The sequence below is a fragment of the Asterias amurensis genome, chromosome 1, assembly GCF_032118995.1.
Source record: "Asterias amurensis chromosome 1, ASM3211899v1".
In the NCBI taxonomy this organism is placed as follows: domain Eukaryota; kingdom Metazoa; phylum Echinodermata; class Asteroidea; order Forcipulatida; family Asteriidae; genus Asterias; species Asterias amurensis.
Genome location: NC_092648.1, coordinates 7,271,501 through 7,289,214, shown reverse-complemented (window position 1 = coordinate 7,289,214; position 17,714 = coordinate 7,271,501). Strand labels below are relative to the sequence as shown.

At 39.1% G+C, this 17,714-nt stretch overlaps 2 protein-coding genes across 3 annotated transcripts in view; both read right to left on the bottom strand.

The window, feature by feature from the left end:
- Positions 1-17,714, bottom strand: part of LOC139944494 (cytoplasmic dynein 2 light intermediate chain 1-like) — a 416,808-nt gene that overhangs the window by 268,451 nt on the left and 130,643 nt on the right. The gene's annotated exons all lie outside the window — the stretch shown is intronic.
- Positions 1-17,714, bottom strand: part of LOC139944427 (leucine-rich repeat-containing protein 9-like) — an 86,759-nt gene that overhangs the window by 50,291 nt on the left and 18,754 nt on the right. The window contains exons 5-14 of one of the 2 annotated variants that reach the window (XM_071941448.1): positions 17,621-17,684; positions 15,256-15,326; positions 14,511-14,693; positions 12,979-13,134; positions 12,410-12,624; positions 11,639-11,692; positions 9,054-9,185; positions 2,705-2,884; positions 2,231-2,354; positions 1,650-1,840 (exon numbers count right to left, since the gene is read on the bottom strand). In XM_071941448.1, coding sequence (XP_071797549.1) covers positions 1,650-1,840; positions 2,231-2,354; positions 2,705-2,884; positions 9,054-9,185; positions 11,639-11,692; positions 12,410-12,624; positions 12,979-13,134; positions 14,511-14,693; positions 15,256-15,326; positions 17,621-17,684 — 1,370 coding nt within the window. The remainder of the gene's footprint in view (positions 1-1,649; positions 1,841-2,230; positions 2,355-2,704; positions 2,885-9,053; positions 9,186-11,638; positions 11,693-12,409; positions 12,625-12,978; positions 13,135-14,510; positions 14,694-15,255; positions 15,327-17,620; positions 17,685-17,714) is intronic. The other variant, XM_071941456.1, reaches the window with a different exon arrangement.

The window sequence follows — 17,714 nt, the reverse complement described above, 5'->3', positions numbered from 1 at the left end:
TGTGAAGTTGAACACTTTTATCCTGTTTAAACTAGTTTCATGCCTGTAAAGCCTAATGGGGTCTTGCCATACATGTCATAGATGGAATGAGCTTTATACAAGAATTATTTGTTACTATTATTTTCATTAAAAGACTACATATCTGCTGCTTCTTTGATTCCAAATGCCAAAAAAACATGCTCAAAATCCTAGACAAAGCATCAATCAATTTGAAGTGTTTTTACTAAAAGGCACTGTACACTGATGGTAATCAATATTTGTTTTATAACACCCCAACAGACTATCTATCATCCTCATAATCGTAACGTTCGTTCGCGCGTTTCAGACACACAGAGGCACAACTGATTGGGTTTGAGGTGGGTAAAAAAGACGTCTGGATATACCTGCACGCCGTGTGATAGTCGTCGGACTATCACACGGCAAACGATGCACTATCACTATCACCGCCGTCTAGTAAAACTAACACATATCATGTGACGCGCTCTAAACCAATGAAAAGGCAGAATATTTGTATGGGGTGTTTTAATGGCGTTATTACCTCCTACATTCAATATTGCATGGACTCTGGAATTCCATCGACACAGATCACAATCTTTTCTAACAATTAACCATGGGTCACAAAGGAATACACTACACATTTTCATATGGTGAAACCAAACCCTGAATAAAGCGAGGAATGAGAGAAGTCTGTACATTCATCGCATCTCTTTCTGCTGCACGTGCACGGTACAAGACTGCAAGTGTGAACCCGCGATATATGATTGCAAAGGTAAACAAACAATTTCTCATGCCTGATAAGGTGCTTAGCATATAAGGTGCTTGGCGAAGCATCCTAAAATCATGAAACATGATTCAAGGGAGTATTGTTTGAAGCTTTGTATGGTGTGGAGAGTTAAGAAGAAACTTTAACTAAATACTACACTTGCGGGTTCATCCAAGTGTAAATCTCTTTTGAGTGAGTGATGGCTCTGAACAGAGCCGGTTTGGTCTTGACGTTCCTGAAAACAAGCAGAGTATACTGTTTGAAATGTCGAGACCACACCAGCTCTTTTCAGAGCCAACACTCACTCAAAAGAGATTTACACATGGTTGTACCCGCAAGGTTCCTATTTATTTATAGTCTCTTCTTATATTTCAAGGGTGCAGGGCGCTTCTTATGATTCAAGAGAGCATAACTTGTGCTTAGCTTTAGAGACAGCCTAAAAGATTTAGACAACACCTAAACACCAACAAAGAATATAGTGTCTTCTCAAAATTTCATTCCAGGCACTATCACACCAAAACTGTCTTTCTTTTAATTTGTTTTATAGACCAGAATTTTGGATAGTGAAAATGCAGAACGACCCACATTTCAGGCAGGTCTGTAAGTGCGTGCCAAGGTGACAATAGTAAAGGAGCGCAGGTCAGTGCGCAGACAACAAAAGTTAACAATTGTGAAGAGGCAGAGGTGACTGCGCCGGTGGCACAATTATTGTGACTGTTTACAAAATGAAATAGCCAAGATGGTCAAAGCTTGATCAAGGTCAAAAAGTAGGTCAAAAAGTAAGAACTGTTTTTTAGGCAGTGACCTTTTTAAAAAAAAGATGATTGGTGGTGGCATTGGGTTGGCCGACAAACTGAGAAATGAAAACTACTTAATTCAAACTTACTTCATATTTACATCCAATGCAGGAAGACTCTTTCCTAAGTAGACTTTACATACAACTAGCTGTCCATGTCTAAATGGACATGGATCAGAGCTTGCTTCCTTCATCGATCTACTCACAGCTGACTGTATACGAGGTTTATCACATAGACTAACACTGTTAGACAACGGCACTGCTCCATCACGTCCAAGTTGCTAGAAACAACAAAACAAACCATTTATTATCTAGTACAACAGATTGATACTCCTGCTTTTACTTGTGATAAGGCTTCGTATTTTTTTTATTGTTTGTAATATTTCTCGTTCAAAAAGCTTATTTTAGTCTTAATTTTAAAGAAACTATTTCAGATTTGTCCGTCAGCAACTGGTTACATTGATTTTTCAGTTTCCTCCACTTCAAATTGAATAAAATATATTTTAAAACAAGAAAATGTTCCAAGCTTTGTCATTTAATACAATGGAAACTCATTAACGCAGTTAATTCCTTTAAAACTCATAATGTGTCCATGTGATTATGTTCATGGAGACTGAAGTAAACCCAAACCAATAAACCTTGCATTTAACACGGGTAAAAGCCAATCTCACATGGTATGTCTCACTGTCCATCGGTCCCTCTTCTAGAATCTTCATAGGTTCATATTCTCCACCTGGTAAGTCAGGATCCCAGACGAAAAACAGATACTCCTGCAGTCTTTTCAGAGTAGGTGTCCTACACAAGATTCATAACAATTAATTCAAATAACTTTAATATTATACTGCCTTCTGTGATGGCATGGGGCTTTTCTCTTGAGTCCTAGACCACAAGATCAAACTCAAAACATGTAGATTTCAGCTGATAAACAAACCATTATGTGAATGTGTTCTAATCTTTGAACTTCTATGTGAATAGAGCATTTCACACATTTTGTAATGACATCATCACAGCTAGTACCTTTCACAGGAAACTTGAACATGGTATGGTTGTCTTTCAACAAAACTTGTTTGCATGTTTTTAAATGATACTTTTTGTGTCTTCTAATTCAACTGAATATCTCATTCATTGAGAGTAGTCTGACTAACCTACTGATACTAGAAGTATCCTCTTCCTCTGTGACAGCAACAAGCTTGTTATCAAAGCGATATCTAAGCATTCTATTGTGTACTCTGGTGATTCGATGTATCTTTATACCAAGGATATCATGAACTTTGTAATCCGCAGCACAGAAACGTGACAAGATCAGGTCATGACATGATGAGAACCTGTACAATGACAAATAATAACTATCAACAAAAGAATCATACACATTATGATACCACTAGCCCTATATAGGACTCTTCGTGGCCGAGTGGATAAGAGCACCGAACGCAAGCTCTGATGCTTCTGTTCAGCAGAGTGTGGGTTCGAATCCAGGTCGTGACACTTGTGTCCCTGAGCAAGACACTTAACTATAATTGCTTCTCTCCACCCAGGGGTAAATGGGTACCTGTGAGGGCAGAGATGGTTCTTGTGATTGGTTTAGCCATGTAGCGCATATAATTGTCGCACAGGCTGTATACTCCCCAGGGAGTTAAGATGGTTTAAGGAATGATTTAAGGCCCAGTGACCAGGGGTAATATTGCCACCCCGAAAAGCCGAATTGGCGAGATTACCCCTTGCGGATACCCCACCCGAGTGTGCCGGTGCAAATTTGAACCCCGTTAATGTTTTACTTTGGCGGTAATCGACGATTTTTGGTCAAATTATGACGTCACTTTTGCACCAAAAAGTTGTAATTTCCAAGGTTTTGCGAATTTTGCATGACTCCACACAGGAAAGTTGTTCAGGATGCTCAACTTGGTCGATTTGCACCGTCAAAACGCGATTTCCAGAGTTGACTATTAGAAAAACAAGATGGCCGCTCTTCCCTTTTCCCTGCCCGGGGAATAAACTTTTTAATTTTCGAGCCACCCCGACAAGCCGAATAGGTGAGATTACTTCTTGCGGATACCCAACCGGAGTGTGCCGGTGCAAATTTGAACCCCGTTAATGTTTTACTTTGGCGGTAATCGACGATTTTTGGTCAAATTATGACGTCACTTTTGCACCAAAAAGTTGTAATTTCCAAGGTTTTGCGAATTTTGCATGACTCCACACAGGAAAGTTGTTCAGGATGCTCAACTTGGTCGATTTGCACCGTCAAAACGCGATTTCCAGAGTTGACTGTTAGAAAAACAAGATGGCCGCTCTTCCCTTTTCCCTGCCCGGGGAATAAACTTTTTAATTTTCGAGCCACCCAGAAAAGCCGAATTAGCGTGATTACTTCTTGCGGATACCCCACCCGAGCGTGCAGGTGCAAATTTGAACCCCTTTAATGTTTTACTTTGGCGGTTATCGACGATTTTTGGTCAAATTATGACGTCACTTTTGCACCAAAAAGTTGTAATTTCGAAGGTTTTGCGAATTTTGCATGACTCCACACAGGAAAGTTGTTCAGGATGCTCAACTTGGGCGATTTGCACCGTCAAAACGCGATTTCCAGAGTTGACTGTTAGAAAAAACAGATGGCCGCTCTTCCCTTTTCCCTGCCCGGGGAATAAACTTTTTAATTTTCGAGCCACCCCGAAAAGCCGAATTAGCGTGATTACTTCTTGTGGATACCCCACCCGAGTGTGCCTGTGCAAATTTGAACCCCTTTAATGTTTTACTTTGGCGGTAATCGACGATTTTTGGTCAAATTATGACGTCACTTTTGCACCAAAAAGTTGTAATTTCCAAGGTTTTGCGAATTTTGCATGACTCCACACAGGAAAGTTGTTCAGGATGCTCAACTTGGTCGATTTGCACCGTCAAAACGCGATTTCCAGAGTTGACTATTAGAAAAACAAGATGGCCGCTCTTCTCTTTTCACTGCCCGGGGAATAAACTTTTTAATTTTCGAGCCACCCCGAAAAGCCGAATTGGCGAGATTACTTCTTGCGGATACCCAACCGGAGTGTGCCGGTGCAAATTTGAACCCCGTTAATGTTTTACTTTGGCGGTAATCGACGATTTTTGGTCAAATTATGACGTCACTTTTGCACCAAAAAGTTGTAATTTCCAAGGTTTTGCGAATTTTGCATGACTCCACACAGGAAAGTTGTTCAGGATGCTCAACTTGGTCGATTTGCACCGTCAAAACGCGATTTCCAGAGTTGACTGTTAGAAAAACAAGATGGCCGCTCTTCCCTTTTCCCTGCCCGGGGAATAAACTTTTTAATTTTCGAGCCACCCCGAAAAGCCGAATTGGCGAGATTACTTCTTGCGGATACCCAACCGGAGTGTGCCGGTGCAAATTTGAACCCCGTTAATGTTTTACTTTGGCGGTAATCGACGATTTTTGGTCAAATTATGACGTCACTTTTGCACCAAAAAGTTGTAATTTCCAAGGTTTTGCGAATTTTGCATGACTCCACACAGGAAAGTTGTTCAGGATGCTCAACTTGGTCGATTTGCACCGTCAAAACGCGATTTCCAGAGTTGACTGTTAGAAAAACAAGATGGCCGCTCTTCCCTTTTCCCTGCCCGGGGAATAAACTTTTTAATTTTCGAGCCACCCCGAAAAGCCGAATTGGCGAGATTACTTCTTGCGGATACCCAACCCGAGTGTGCCGGTGCAAATTTGAACCCCGTTAATGTTTTACTTTGGCGGTAATCGACGATTTTTGGTCAAATTATGACGTCACTTTTGCAACAAAAAGTTGTAAATTCCAAGGTTTTGCGAATTTTGCATGACTCCACACAGGAAAGTTGTTCAGGATGCTCAACTTGGTCGATTTGCACCGTCAAAACGCGATTTCCAGAGTTGACTATTAGAAAAACAAGATGGCCGCTCTTCCCTTTTCCCTGCCCGGGGAATAAACTTTTTAATTTTCGAGCCACCCCGACAAGCCGAATAGGTGAGATTACTTCTTGCGGATACCCAACCGGAGTGTGCCGATGCAAATTTGAACCCCGTTAATGTTTTACTTTGGCGGTAATCGACGATTTTTGGTCAAATTATGACGTCACTTTTGCACCAAAAAGTTGTAATTTCCAAGGTTTTGCGAATTTTGCATGACTCCACACAGGAAAGTTGTTCAGGATGCTCAACTTGGTCGATTTGCACCGTCAAAACGCGATTTCCAAAGTTGACTGTTAGAAAAACAAGATGGCCGCTCTTCCCTTTTCCCTGCCCGGGGAATAAACTTTTTAATTTTCGAGCCACCCCGACAAGCCGAATAGGTGAGATTACTTCTTGCGGATACCCAACCGGAGTGTGCCGGTGCAAATTTGAACCCCGTTAATGTTTTACTTTGGCGGTAATCGACGATTTTTGGTCAAATTATGACGTCACTTTTGCACCAAAAAGTTGTAATTTCCAAGGTTTTGCGAATTTTGCATGACTCCACACAGGAAAGTTGTTCAGGATGCTCAACTTGGTCGATTTGCACCGTCAAAACGCGATTTCCAGAGTTGACTGTTAGAAAAACAAGATGGCCGCTCTTCCCTTTTCCCTGCCCGGGGAATAAACTTTTTAATTTTCGAGCCACCCAGAAAAGCCGAATTAGCGTGATTACTTCTTGCGGATACCCCACCCGAGCGTGCAGGTGCAAATTTGAACCCCTTTAATGTTTTACTTTGGCGGTAATCGACGATTTTTGGTCAAATTATGACGTCACTTTTGCACCAAAAAGTTGTAATTTCGAAGGTTTTGCGAATTTTGCATGACTCCACACAGGAAAGTTGTTCAGGATGCTCAACTTGGGCGATTTGCACCGTCAAAACGCGATTTCCAGAGTTGACTGTTAGAAAAAACAGATGGCCGCTCTTCCCTTTTCCCTGCCCGGGGAATAAACTTTTTAATTTTCGAGCCACCCCGAAAAGCCGAATTAGCGTGATTACTTCTTGTGGATACCCCACCCGAGTGTGCCGGTGCAAATTTGCAAATTTGCCGAAGCGCTTTGAGACACCCCAGGAAAAAGCGCTATATAAAAACCGTGTATTATTATTACACAGATACAGAGTCCTAACTATTAAGGCCCGTTTCTGGGACGAAAAATTTTCAAAGCGTCATTACTCAAATCTTACCTGCAACAAGCCACTAATTTCAACAGATTCACATTCCATGGTGGCATACATTTTTCTGCGGTGGGTTTTGGTCCTCATATATTCCTTACAAATCCGTCATTTTCGTGAAATAATGCAGCTCCCAACGTAAAAGAAATTATGTTTTGATCGTTTATTCACAGTGTTGTCTGCTGTCGTGCGTACGCGTATACATTTGCGTGCAAGACGCAGGATGCAAGACGCATGAATTCTTGGTCACCGAGTCTTGACTGCACAGTGTTAACACGCAAACACAACGCAAGACTGTGCGTTTTGCGTCTTGTGTTCACACGACAGCCTGTGAGAATACGAACAAAAATGGGAATTTCCTAACGTTAGGAGCTGCATTTTGTCATGAAAATGACGGATTTGTGAAGAATATACGACGATCAAAACCCACCGCAGAATATATATGCTGCCATGGAATGTGAATCTGTTGAAATTAGTGGTTTCTTGCAGGTACGGTTTGAGTTATGAAGATTTGAAATTTTTCCGCCACAGAAATGGACCCTGATATTCAGGACGTCACTGTAGAATAATACAAAAGTGTAAGGCCGCCAGGGCTATGATACCACCTGTTTTTTATGTTATAAACTCTCTGGACTATTATACTCAGAGTTCTGGAGCACCTTTCCCAATCAAACCCGTCCCAGCCCACCAATGAAGTTCGTAAACAGATCGGAAAAAGTTGCTGCTACATGTACTTCCACTCTGTTTGCACACGGTTTTAGCCTGTTTGCCTACATTTTTCAGATAAAGTGAGAACGAGTGATGGGGGCTTTAAAGGCACCTGGAAAAGGGATTTTTTTTCTTTTAAACATAAGAGTATATGTTTATTAACAATAAAACAATTTTTTGACTTAATTGTTTGTCACGATTTATATGTTAAAAAAATTAATCAAGTGCTTGGGGGGTTGACTCCGCCTACCCCTTTTGTGACGTAGGAAAAGGAAGACTTTGCCTCAATCAAACATAGACCCCCCTCGATGCGTAGATAAACACACGTGCAAAAGTACATGTAATTCTAAGACGTGAGTTTGTACGCTGCGAAAAAGGTTTTTTTTCTGGCATTTTTCCGGCAATGCCGACCAGGTGTATTGCTGCTGGATGCAGCAACACAACTAAAGATGGGGTCAGTCTTCATCTGTTTCCTGCAGATCCCAAGTATAGGCGGTTGTGGGCTGCGAAAGTCAGATTAACTAGAGCAAACTGGTCCGGTCCGACGTCTTTTTCAGCGCTGCAGAGAACACTTAGAGCTGTCGTGCTTCATTCCGGGATACACAACTCATTGACATGACGAGAAGAGCCATTCTTAAACACGACGCCGTCCCAACAATTTTTCTAGCTAGTGGGGTGTCGAAGAAGGTATCTGAAAGACGTGACGAACTCAGAGGAGCATTTGCTAAACGTGGAAAAATCCGGGTAAGTTTGAGCATGGAGGAATAAATTTATTCCTCCATGGTTTGAGGGTATGTTTTTAGCTTTTGCCAAGTGACACGATTTTTTGTTGGTACCGCATGCGATTCACCGTGCGTGCAGGTCCTATGTGACCGTCCGCCCATTATACAGCAGCCATAGTGCGTGCGTGCAGTCTGCTCCGTGGCCGTATTTCTATAATAATACGTAGGCAGACCCACATCTTACAACCCATTTGGTCACTAAACAGTCGCATAGTTAAATAAAAATAGCAGCAATAGCTTTTGTAAAAACCACTAGGCGTTCAACATGTTCAAGTTTCAATGTACGTATGTGTGTAAAATCGTGTCTAAATTTGTTTTGATGTGCCATGTTCCCAGACGTAATGTACGGGGGCCCGACTACAAATTTTCTCTCCAAATATCGCGCCTTGAAATACGTCACGAACAGCGCCCTCTCGGGTCGGGGCCTACTCGTAAATTTGTAAATACAATCAAAACTAAGATTTTTAAACCTTAGTTAACTTTTTATTCACATTCCTCTCATAAAAACACATACTTTAGTGACAAAAGCTTTATTTTAAAAAAATACCACTTCCAGGTGACTTTAAGTGTCTTGTCCTTATGGACACAAGTGTCAAGACTGGGGCTCAAACCAATACTTTGCTGATACAAGGGCTCGAATACAGTGCTCTTCACCGCTCAGCCACAACACACCATAAATACAGGCGTTTGTACTGTGCATTAGCACCTAAAACCAAACAGACCAATAACAACAATTGCTTGCGCAGTTGCATGAACGCCTATAGTTGAAGCTACTATACATGTACAAATAATTAAGCATCGCCTGTTTTCCTTCCCTTTGTAATTGGGGCATTAGAAAGAACAGCAGTTGGCTAAGTTAACTTACCATAAGTCTGATGATTGTCCTTCTTCAAATCGCACATTGCCACCACTCTCCAGCTCAGCTAGCAGCCTCTTAATAGTGACCTCTGTGGTGTGTTTGACATTAGCAATAGCTTCACCGTGATACACATCCATCCTGAATAACATAAATCACAGCATAACATGCATTACACAACACTGTTTAATTGTCAATAATAACTCTACATAAACTCATTAAAACAACAGAGTCCGAACATTTCAGTTGTGATCAATATGAATTTATCTTTAAAGGCATCCTAATAATAATCTGCTAAGAGTCAACTGACTGGTTGGGTTGCTAAATAACATTTTGACCAGTCTCCTGACCAGTCTGTAAAAAATTTGCTAATAAAGCCAGGCAGCATGTCAACAGCGATAGTCAATATTTATGATGTCCAAATTTAATAAAGATGGTCCACTGACTCTGCAAACAAATGTTTCTCTGTCAGAGTCAATTCAAGACAGCTTGCACACATAGGTTACATGGTGTCTCCAAGCCTAGAATTTTCATGAAACTGGAAAGTTTTGTTTATAGATCTTTTTTTTTGCCTTTGAGAAAGACTAGGGTCGAAACGTCAGGCCATTAAAGGGTTGGGGATTTTAGTAACACAAAACACAATGTCCACATATTTACATTAAACTTACACAGTTTAGGGATAATGATATGAGAAAGCTTCCCTTAAAATATTACTTGCTGAGGTGCTGTAGATTTTTGAGAAATGACTACAACAATGTCCAAAAAAAAACGTTTTACATGCTAAAATAAATTTTGTCTCACTGAGACTTGTTTTACTCATTTCTCAAAAACTACAGCACCTCAGTAGGTGATGTTTTAAGGGAAGCTTTCTACCATCAATGTCTTCACACCGTGTACAGTTTAATGTAAATCTGCAGACATTTTGTTTTGTGTCCTGCAAAAAGTACCCAAACCATTTTCCTATTTATTGCATTTATACCATACTGTAGCTCCTTCTAGTTTGTACTATCAGTATAATAAACAAAATATCACTTTGAAGGTTAATATAACCACAGGGTGTGAGTTGGTCACAGAAGGTTTACCCCAAAAGCAGTGGCGTAACTAGACATTTTCATTTGGTGGGGCAAGTGGGGGCAAAGATTAAATTTGGGGGGGCCAAAGAAGTACAAGATTATTATTAAATGTGTTAACTGATATATAGTTGATACACACCAATGCAGTTCTAAAACAGTCTACATAGTCAGCAGGTAACAAAAGATTGCGAAAACAACAAAATCTTAGAGAACATGTAATTTTGTATAAGATAAAAGTTTTTGACTGTATAAAAGGATTAAATTACCAACTGTGGTCACCAAGTACCAATTTAGAGTTGTACACGGCATTCTCAAATGGGCTTTGTGGGTGTGTAAATACGCAAAACATAATAATATTAGGCCAAGTAAAAATAGAAAAATAGAAATGTTTAGCGTCCCCGCCCGCTTCCTTTTTACAGGACCCCGTTTTTTTTCTTAAGTTTTTTTTATGCACATTTTTTTTTTTTTTTTTTTTTTTTGAAAAAGGGTTATTTTAAATGATCTCAGCAAAAAAAAAAAAAAAAATCTGAATGTCTTGTCTGAATGCCTTGACCAAACTGTTTCATGAATGTTTTGTGTATTTCAGCAGCAGAAAAAACCAGTTGATATTTGACATTCATGGCGGCCATCTTGAAATAAAAAATAAAAAGCCCCTCCTCCTTCCTTTTTTTGAGAAACTCAGACACTAAACATGTTTCTTTTTTTTACTCGGCCTTATTGTAACAAGTGTAAGCCATCAAAAAAAATACAGGATCGAAATTGTGGGTGTTTAATAATCACATTTTAGTTATGAAACGGATATTTAAAATAGGCCTACCTCTCAATTGCACCGCTTGCTTCAAAGGAGAAGAAATGGTCTAAGCAACCTTTTTCGCTGGCCATTTGTTTGCTGTAGTAAATTTCTCTGTAGTGCATCTGACCATGGAGGTAGAAATTTCTACCTCGTGATCTGACTTTGTGTTTACGGAGCTATTAGTATTGGTCTGCGTTCAGACCACCACGTATTTACCAGAACTTTGTCACATCTGCACTCTCTGTAACCGCAAAACCACAACAAACATTTACCGCCAATACGATTGCGCGCGCGTTTCCACGCATTTTTCATGTTATAGTCCACATAGGGCCTACTGATATGAATAAAAGTTTTCCTTTTTACGACAGCATTTTATGCAGCCTTAAACGATTTATATATAAGGCCTATAAGGAATATACTCATCTCTGATTTCATATGGGGGGGCAAGAGGGGGGGGCAAGGGTTCTGAGCGGGGGGGCGCCGCCCCCCCCCTGCCCCCCCTCTGGTTACGCCACTGCCCAAAAGCCAGCCAGATTGAAAGGAAACTTAAATAAAATGAAACAAACTATAAATCCAAAAACAAAACCAAAAAAAGTGAAAGGTGGGGCTCAAAATGGGGATCAAAATGTTTCTAATGTCTCGCAAATGCATGCATAAAAAAATTATTTTTATTATTTTCTTTAACTACAATGTAATGCATGTCAAATTAAAGGGAAACACCATCTCACCGTTTACGTGATTCAGTGGTGTAGAATCTCAGATAAAATTTGTTTAGATGGTTGCTGTCAAAGAAATCATCAAAACATCACGCAATTATAAAAAAAAACATTTTTTTAAAACCAAAGCGGTCAAAAGTCAGCGATTTGTTTTTCCAGCCGGTGCAACTGTCAAATCTACTTGACATTGTCGTGCACTGTTTGTAAGTAGACTGATTGTTTATATCAGCCTTTTACTATGACCCAGCATAAGGATCCAGTCTACATGTCCATGTGTATTCTAAGCAACTGACATAATATACGCATCAGCCAAATCCTTTGACATCCAAAGATCGTCCCGAAGAACAAAATTTAAAGATCGCCCCGAAGAACAAAATTTAAAGATCGTCCCGAAGAACAAAATTTAAAGATCGTCCCGAAGAACACAGTTTGGGACAAATTAAGAAAAAGTAAATAAAGCATTATAGATCCAAAGGAGACTGACGCACTATAGGCACTTGTAAACTAGGCCTACTACTGCATTGCCATAATGCAGTTTGGAATGCGATCATTGCGTTACAATACATGCCCTTGCGGTGCCAGGGCCTAATTTCATAAAGTCTGTATTGACACAAACATTTGCTTAGCACAGAATGGTACTGCTTAGCAGAAACTGGCTACCAGCTCAAATTAAAAATGAAATTGAAATGTTGTGGCTGGTGTCCGACTAAGGTTTTGGTGGGTAGAGAAATTTGTTAAGCAGTATTATTTGCTTAAAAGCTGAAGAGTGACTGTTTGACTTACTGTTGAATAAGCTGAGTGCACAATTGTTTCCTCTCTATCAATGCTTGTAGTTTAGTGTGTAGCTTACTGACAGTGTTTGCTACATTGTCTGTTGATGTATCTTGTGTATCACTCTCTGTACCACTCCCATGCTGCTCTTCCTCATTATCATGGTGTAAATGACTGTCAATGGAGGTCACCTTATTACTTTGTACTTCTGATGTGTACCTTTCAATCTAAATAATCAAAGCACAATATTCAAACATGAATAATCCCCAAAACCCTTTCAGAGTAAAAAGCTGTTTTGATACTTACGTTTAGAACATAATGGGAAAAATTACTCAATATGATGGAACCAACAACAAACAAATGTCTAAAATTAACAAAGACTGTTTGTATACTTGTTGTTCAGAATATTATTTTGTATTTAAGATTGCTGTATATGTTAATGATACCCTTAATATGTAGGTCCTCATAGGAGAGATGTCCCATGACCCAGTAGAACAATCCTACCATACATCAAATGTTTTCATATTGGTGAAGAGATGGAAATGACTCAAAGTAATACAGATTCATCTCATAAGATTTACCTCCTTAATGCTAAAGCAAAGCAACCTGAGTCTATCCCTGGTAGTTCTGGTTAGCAATCTCTTCTCTTTGTTGATATGATGTATCATGTCAGCTAATGTACGTTGGATTGTCTTGACACGCATGTTATAGTACATTTTCTTCTTCACAACAGTGGTCTGAAAACATTCAATAATAAAGAATTCATTTATAAAGAATTGCAGTAAAGCATAAAGTTGTTGTAAGTTTAGAATCATTATAATGAGGAATAATTGCTGTAATTTATTTTTAAATCAACTGCTCTATCACACTCACACCAAAGTGACGCATAAAGAATGTGTCACATGTTCACAAGAAACAGGGATAAAAAAAAAACACAAAAAAAACAGTGATTAATAATAACTTACAGCCATTACACACTTTCGGAACAGGGAAGAAGAAAAAAAATCACAGATTTACAAATAATTTACAGGGTTTACAGAAGGTAATGGTGAAAGACTTCTCTTGAAATATTATTCCACGAAATGCTTTACTTTTTAAGAAAACATCAAAACAATTAACAATTCTTGATAACGAGAACTGCTGATTTATTTTGAACACATGTCATGACACGGCGAACCGTGCGGAGAGAAGGGTGGGGTTTCCCGTCATTTTCTCCAGACTCCGATGACCGTTTGAGCCTAAATTTTCACAGGTTTGTTATGTTATAAGTTGTGATACACGAAGTGTGGGCCTTTGGACAACTGTTTACCGAAAGGGTCCAATGGCTTTAAATCTACCAACAAGGTACATTGTATTTGAGGCACTTTTACAAAGAAACATTGAAGACAGGTTTTTGATACATTTTACAATAGCCTACTAATTCAAGAGTAAACAAGGCACTCCTGACCATCAGTATTTTCCAGAAAGTAATTGTATTAACTTTATGGTATTCATCAAAAACAACTCGACCGTCTTCAGTTAAAACAAAACACAGCAGCACGCCTAATTACACGTTCTCGACGCTCTTCACATGTTACTTCAACTTTATGCAATCTTCACTGGCTTCCAATTAAATTTAGAATCATTTACAAACTCATGATCTTAACCTACCGTTCAATACATGGTACCGCACCGTCATATTTATCTGAACTCATCAGGCCTTATAACCCCAGTCGATCTGGTCTTCGTTCAGCAAGTCAACATCTTCTGACTGAACGGAGATCTTATCGCTCCTGGGGAGATAGATCTTTCTGTATTGCTGCCCCTCGTCTTTGGAACAGCCTTCCTCACAACATTCGCTCTATTTCATCCCTCAACTCCTTTAAAACTACCCTCAAAACCCACCTCATGGTAATTGCCTACAACAACACAGTTTAATTTAAATATCTTGTTTTTGTTCATTGTTTTTCTTTGTCGCGCCTTGAGCGCCTACTTGTTAGGTGGATATGTTTGCGCTTTACAAGTGTCATATTATTATTATTATTACGCTGCCAAGTCATTCCAGGCCTGACATTTAGAATTCATGTTCAAAGATCAATATGTAACAATCAACTTGACAACTATATATACTTACCTCAGCCATTTCCCTGAGACTCTGATTGGACACATCATATGAATCCAGCCTATCAATATGAGGTAGATGATACATGACATGTGTAGAGTAGTTACAGAGATAACACACTGGGTTAGGACCATACATCGGGTCCTTTAAACCCAAGTGTTTCAATGAAGAAAGCCTCACAAGATGAGTTAGTTCCTGAATATGAGAGTGCAAAATCAATTATATGTATACAAACTACAAACTCATAAAAAGTACTATGATGTCATAACTAGCAATTTGTACTACATTGTGTGGGTAATCTCAATAAATGCTGAGTAACTTTTAAGTTACATAACATATGTTTGAAAAATAACTAGCACTAAAAAATGATGGCTCAGAATCAAAAGAGGACCCAGTGTGATACTTTGTAGAATTTCCAATTATGCAATTCTGTACAGACCTTAGTGGTTAATTGTCACTGTATTATCAGAAATGGCTGATAAAGTGATTTGTTTTTAACTTAATTTTTTACATACATGTAGTTTCAATGAAAAGACAAACAAGTTGTCTTGTATTGAAAGTATCAAACAGAATTATAACTAGAGGGAGAAAGTCAAATCTTGTAGCTGCTTTGGGGCTGCTATTAAGTCTTAAAAGGTAAGAAACAGCATCACTTTATTTTTGCCCACATCATGTTTTACTTTAACATGTTTTCTTTTAAATAGAAATACTAAAACAAAATTGACGTTGTGTTATGGTCCTTTTTACTACAACTCACTTTAAAAGAGCATATGTTATTTCCGGACAGGTTCAAAACTTCAAGTTTGGTGTTAGCATCAAAACAATGTCCTATAAAGAAAAACAAAGAAGTCATTTATGAGCTTGTACATATTTGTAGGCAATCATAGTTTAAATGTTGCTCTTGCATGAATTTAAATATTACAAATAAATGTTATAGTTTCATGCAAAGTAGACACTAATTTCTTTGATCTGAAGACCATTTTACAACCTCAAATGACATTTTCCAAACATTTTTTTTGACCTTCTAAGATATTTTAAATAATTGTATACATATTAGGGACTCAAAATCTTCCACCTCCCTTTAGTTGAAAGAAAGTTGATGGACTGTCAATGTTGTGTACGATATCGTGCCAGTTAGCCAGGTACCTCTTAATTTATTACAATGTATACAATAAATAAGCAAAATAGTTTTCAAATATCAGGGTCCGAATTTGAGACTTACAAATGGTGCATATAAAAAGGAAGGTGCCTTTATACCTTTGGTATTTTTATTTTGTTGTTATGACAATTTGAAGTTTAGGGAACTGGAATGGATGTAGGTACCCTAATTTAGCAGGAAAACCTTGACCCTGTTGTGTTTACAAACCCTAGATGCTAATTCATGTATTTTATATTTTCTATAAAAAACAACGTCCGAGGACTCTAGATACTTTCCATGCCTGTTACGCACCTACGCTTGCACCATGTTTTCCTGGAGTTGAGTTCTAATAAAGTTCATATTCAAGTTTGGAAGTCCAATCTTAGATATCTCAGTGGAACAACCAATATGACAAGGATGTTCATGATGAGCTGTTATGCGCTTCTAAACATATATGTTGGGTTTTTACAGCCCTACTCTGCAATATGGGCAGCTTCATGTTTTTATTAATTTGGTCTTGAAACCAGTGATATAAGCTCTTTGAGTTTCATCTTTTCATATAAATCTACATGTAAGCAGCAATATTTGATTTAATCCAGATGTCAATGTTTGAGCCTAAAAAAAACTTTAACATTTTTCTTATTCCAAAAACTTTATCTAAAAACATAGCTGAAAATTACTGAAAACGACTGGCAATTATATATAACAATCTCACTTATTGGGCTTGAACATACCAAAAACAACTTAACTCAAAGACTTCAACTTAAACAAAAAACTTTAACATTTGCACTGAGTGCGGACGGCCGGCCGGCCACCCGGACGAACGACGAACAGACAGCCAGACAGACGGACATAAATTGGTATTACATAGGCTCGCACTGCTCTGCAGCTCGCCAAAAGGGACCTAGGTTTAGGTATTTCAAAGGATGGTCCATTGAGAAAAATATCAAAACACAATAGTGGGGAAAATAAGAGCGAAAAGAATGCAGTAATGATGCATCTAAGCTTGGGCGGTCCCTTCGGTTACCCGGTTCTACCCGGTTCCAAATTGAAAACCGGACTTGCGGTTCCACTCTTCTGTGGAACCGGGTACCCGCTTTTGTCGGTTCCGATTTTAAAAGACCGAGTCCCAATTATAAAAGGCTCTGTGGAGCCGATCCTGCGACGAACCGGCTCTAGAAATTGAGGCTTGATGTTGAAAGCGGTGACCGCAGATACAGTGTGCAAAGGCTTCAAGCCGACATGAGTATCAACTATCACATATGGCTGCATACACAGTGCACACACATAGGCATCTTCTACAACCACCACATGTATGCATGTACATGTCATGCATATACATGAACATGTATAGACAGCACGTTGTGATTGGCTGCCGATATATCCATATTCATAAAAGCTTGCCCCATGCACAAATCACACAGTGCTGTATGTATGTATGTATGTATGTATGTATGTATGTATGTATGTATGTATGTATGTACAGGCATAGTACACTTGTATGTACAGAGACGACACACTGCATGCACTACGGATGTACTGCACTACTGATGTACTGCACTACGGATATACTGCACTACGGATGTACTGCACTACGGATGTACTACACTACGGACATACTGCTACACAACATCGTACTGCCGGCTAAATCAAAGACTTGTTTAAATGCAGGGAAAATTGGTGCTCGGTGGCACGATGTCTGATCATTGGGGTGGGTATTCTGGTATTTTCTTTAAAAATAGATCGGCTCCAATTGTGTGTGTGTGAGCTCGGAACCGATGTCTGATTAACTTGGTTATTTTCAGTTAAAATAGATCGGCTCAATTGTGTGTGTGTGAGCTCGGGACGGGCGGCTTATGTTTTATATTGAATTGGAACCGGGTATGTCTCAGAACCGAGCTTTTTTTCGGAACCGGAACCGAGCCCCAAATTTCTGGAATCGCCCAAGCTTAGATGCATCACTCACACAAATGTAAAAACTTACCAATTTTTTCAATTCTGTTAGAAGCTAGGTTTAGACTTCTCAGTCTGGTTAATCTACTCAATCCCTGCAGAAAAAAAAAAAAAAAATATTTGTG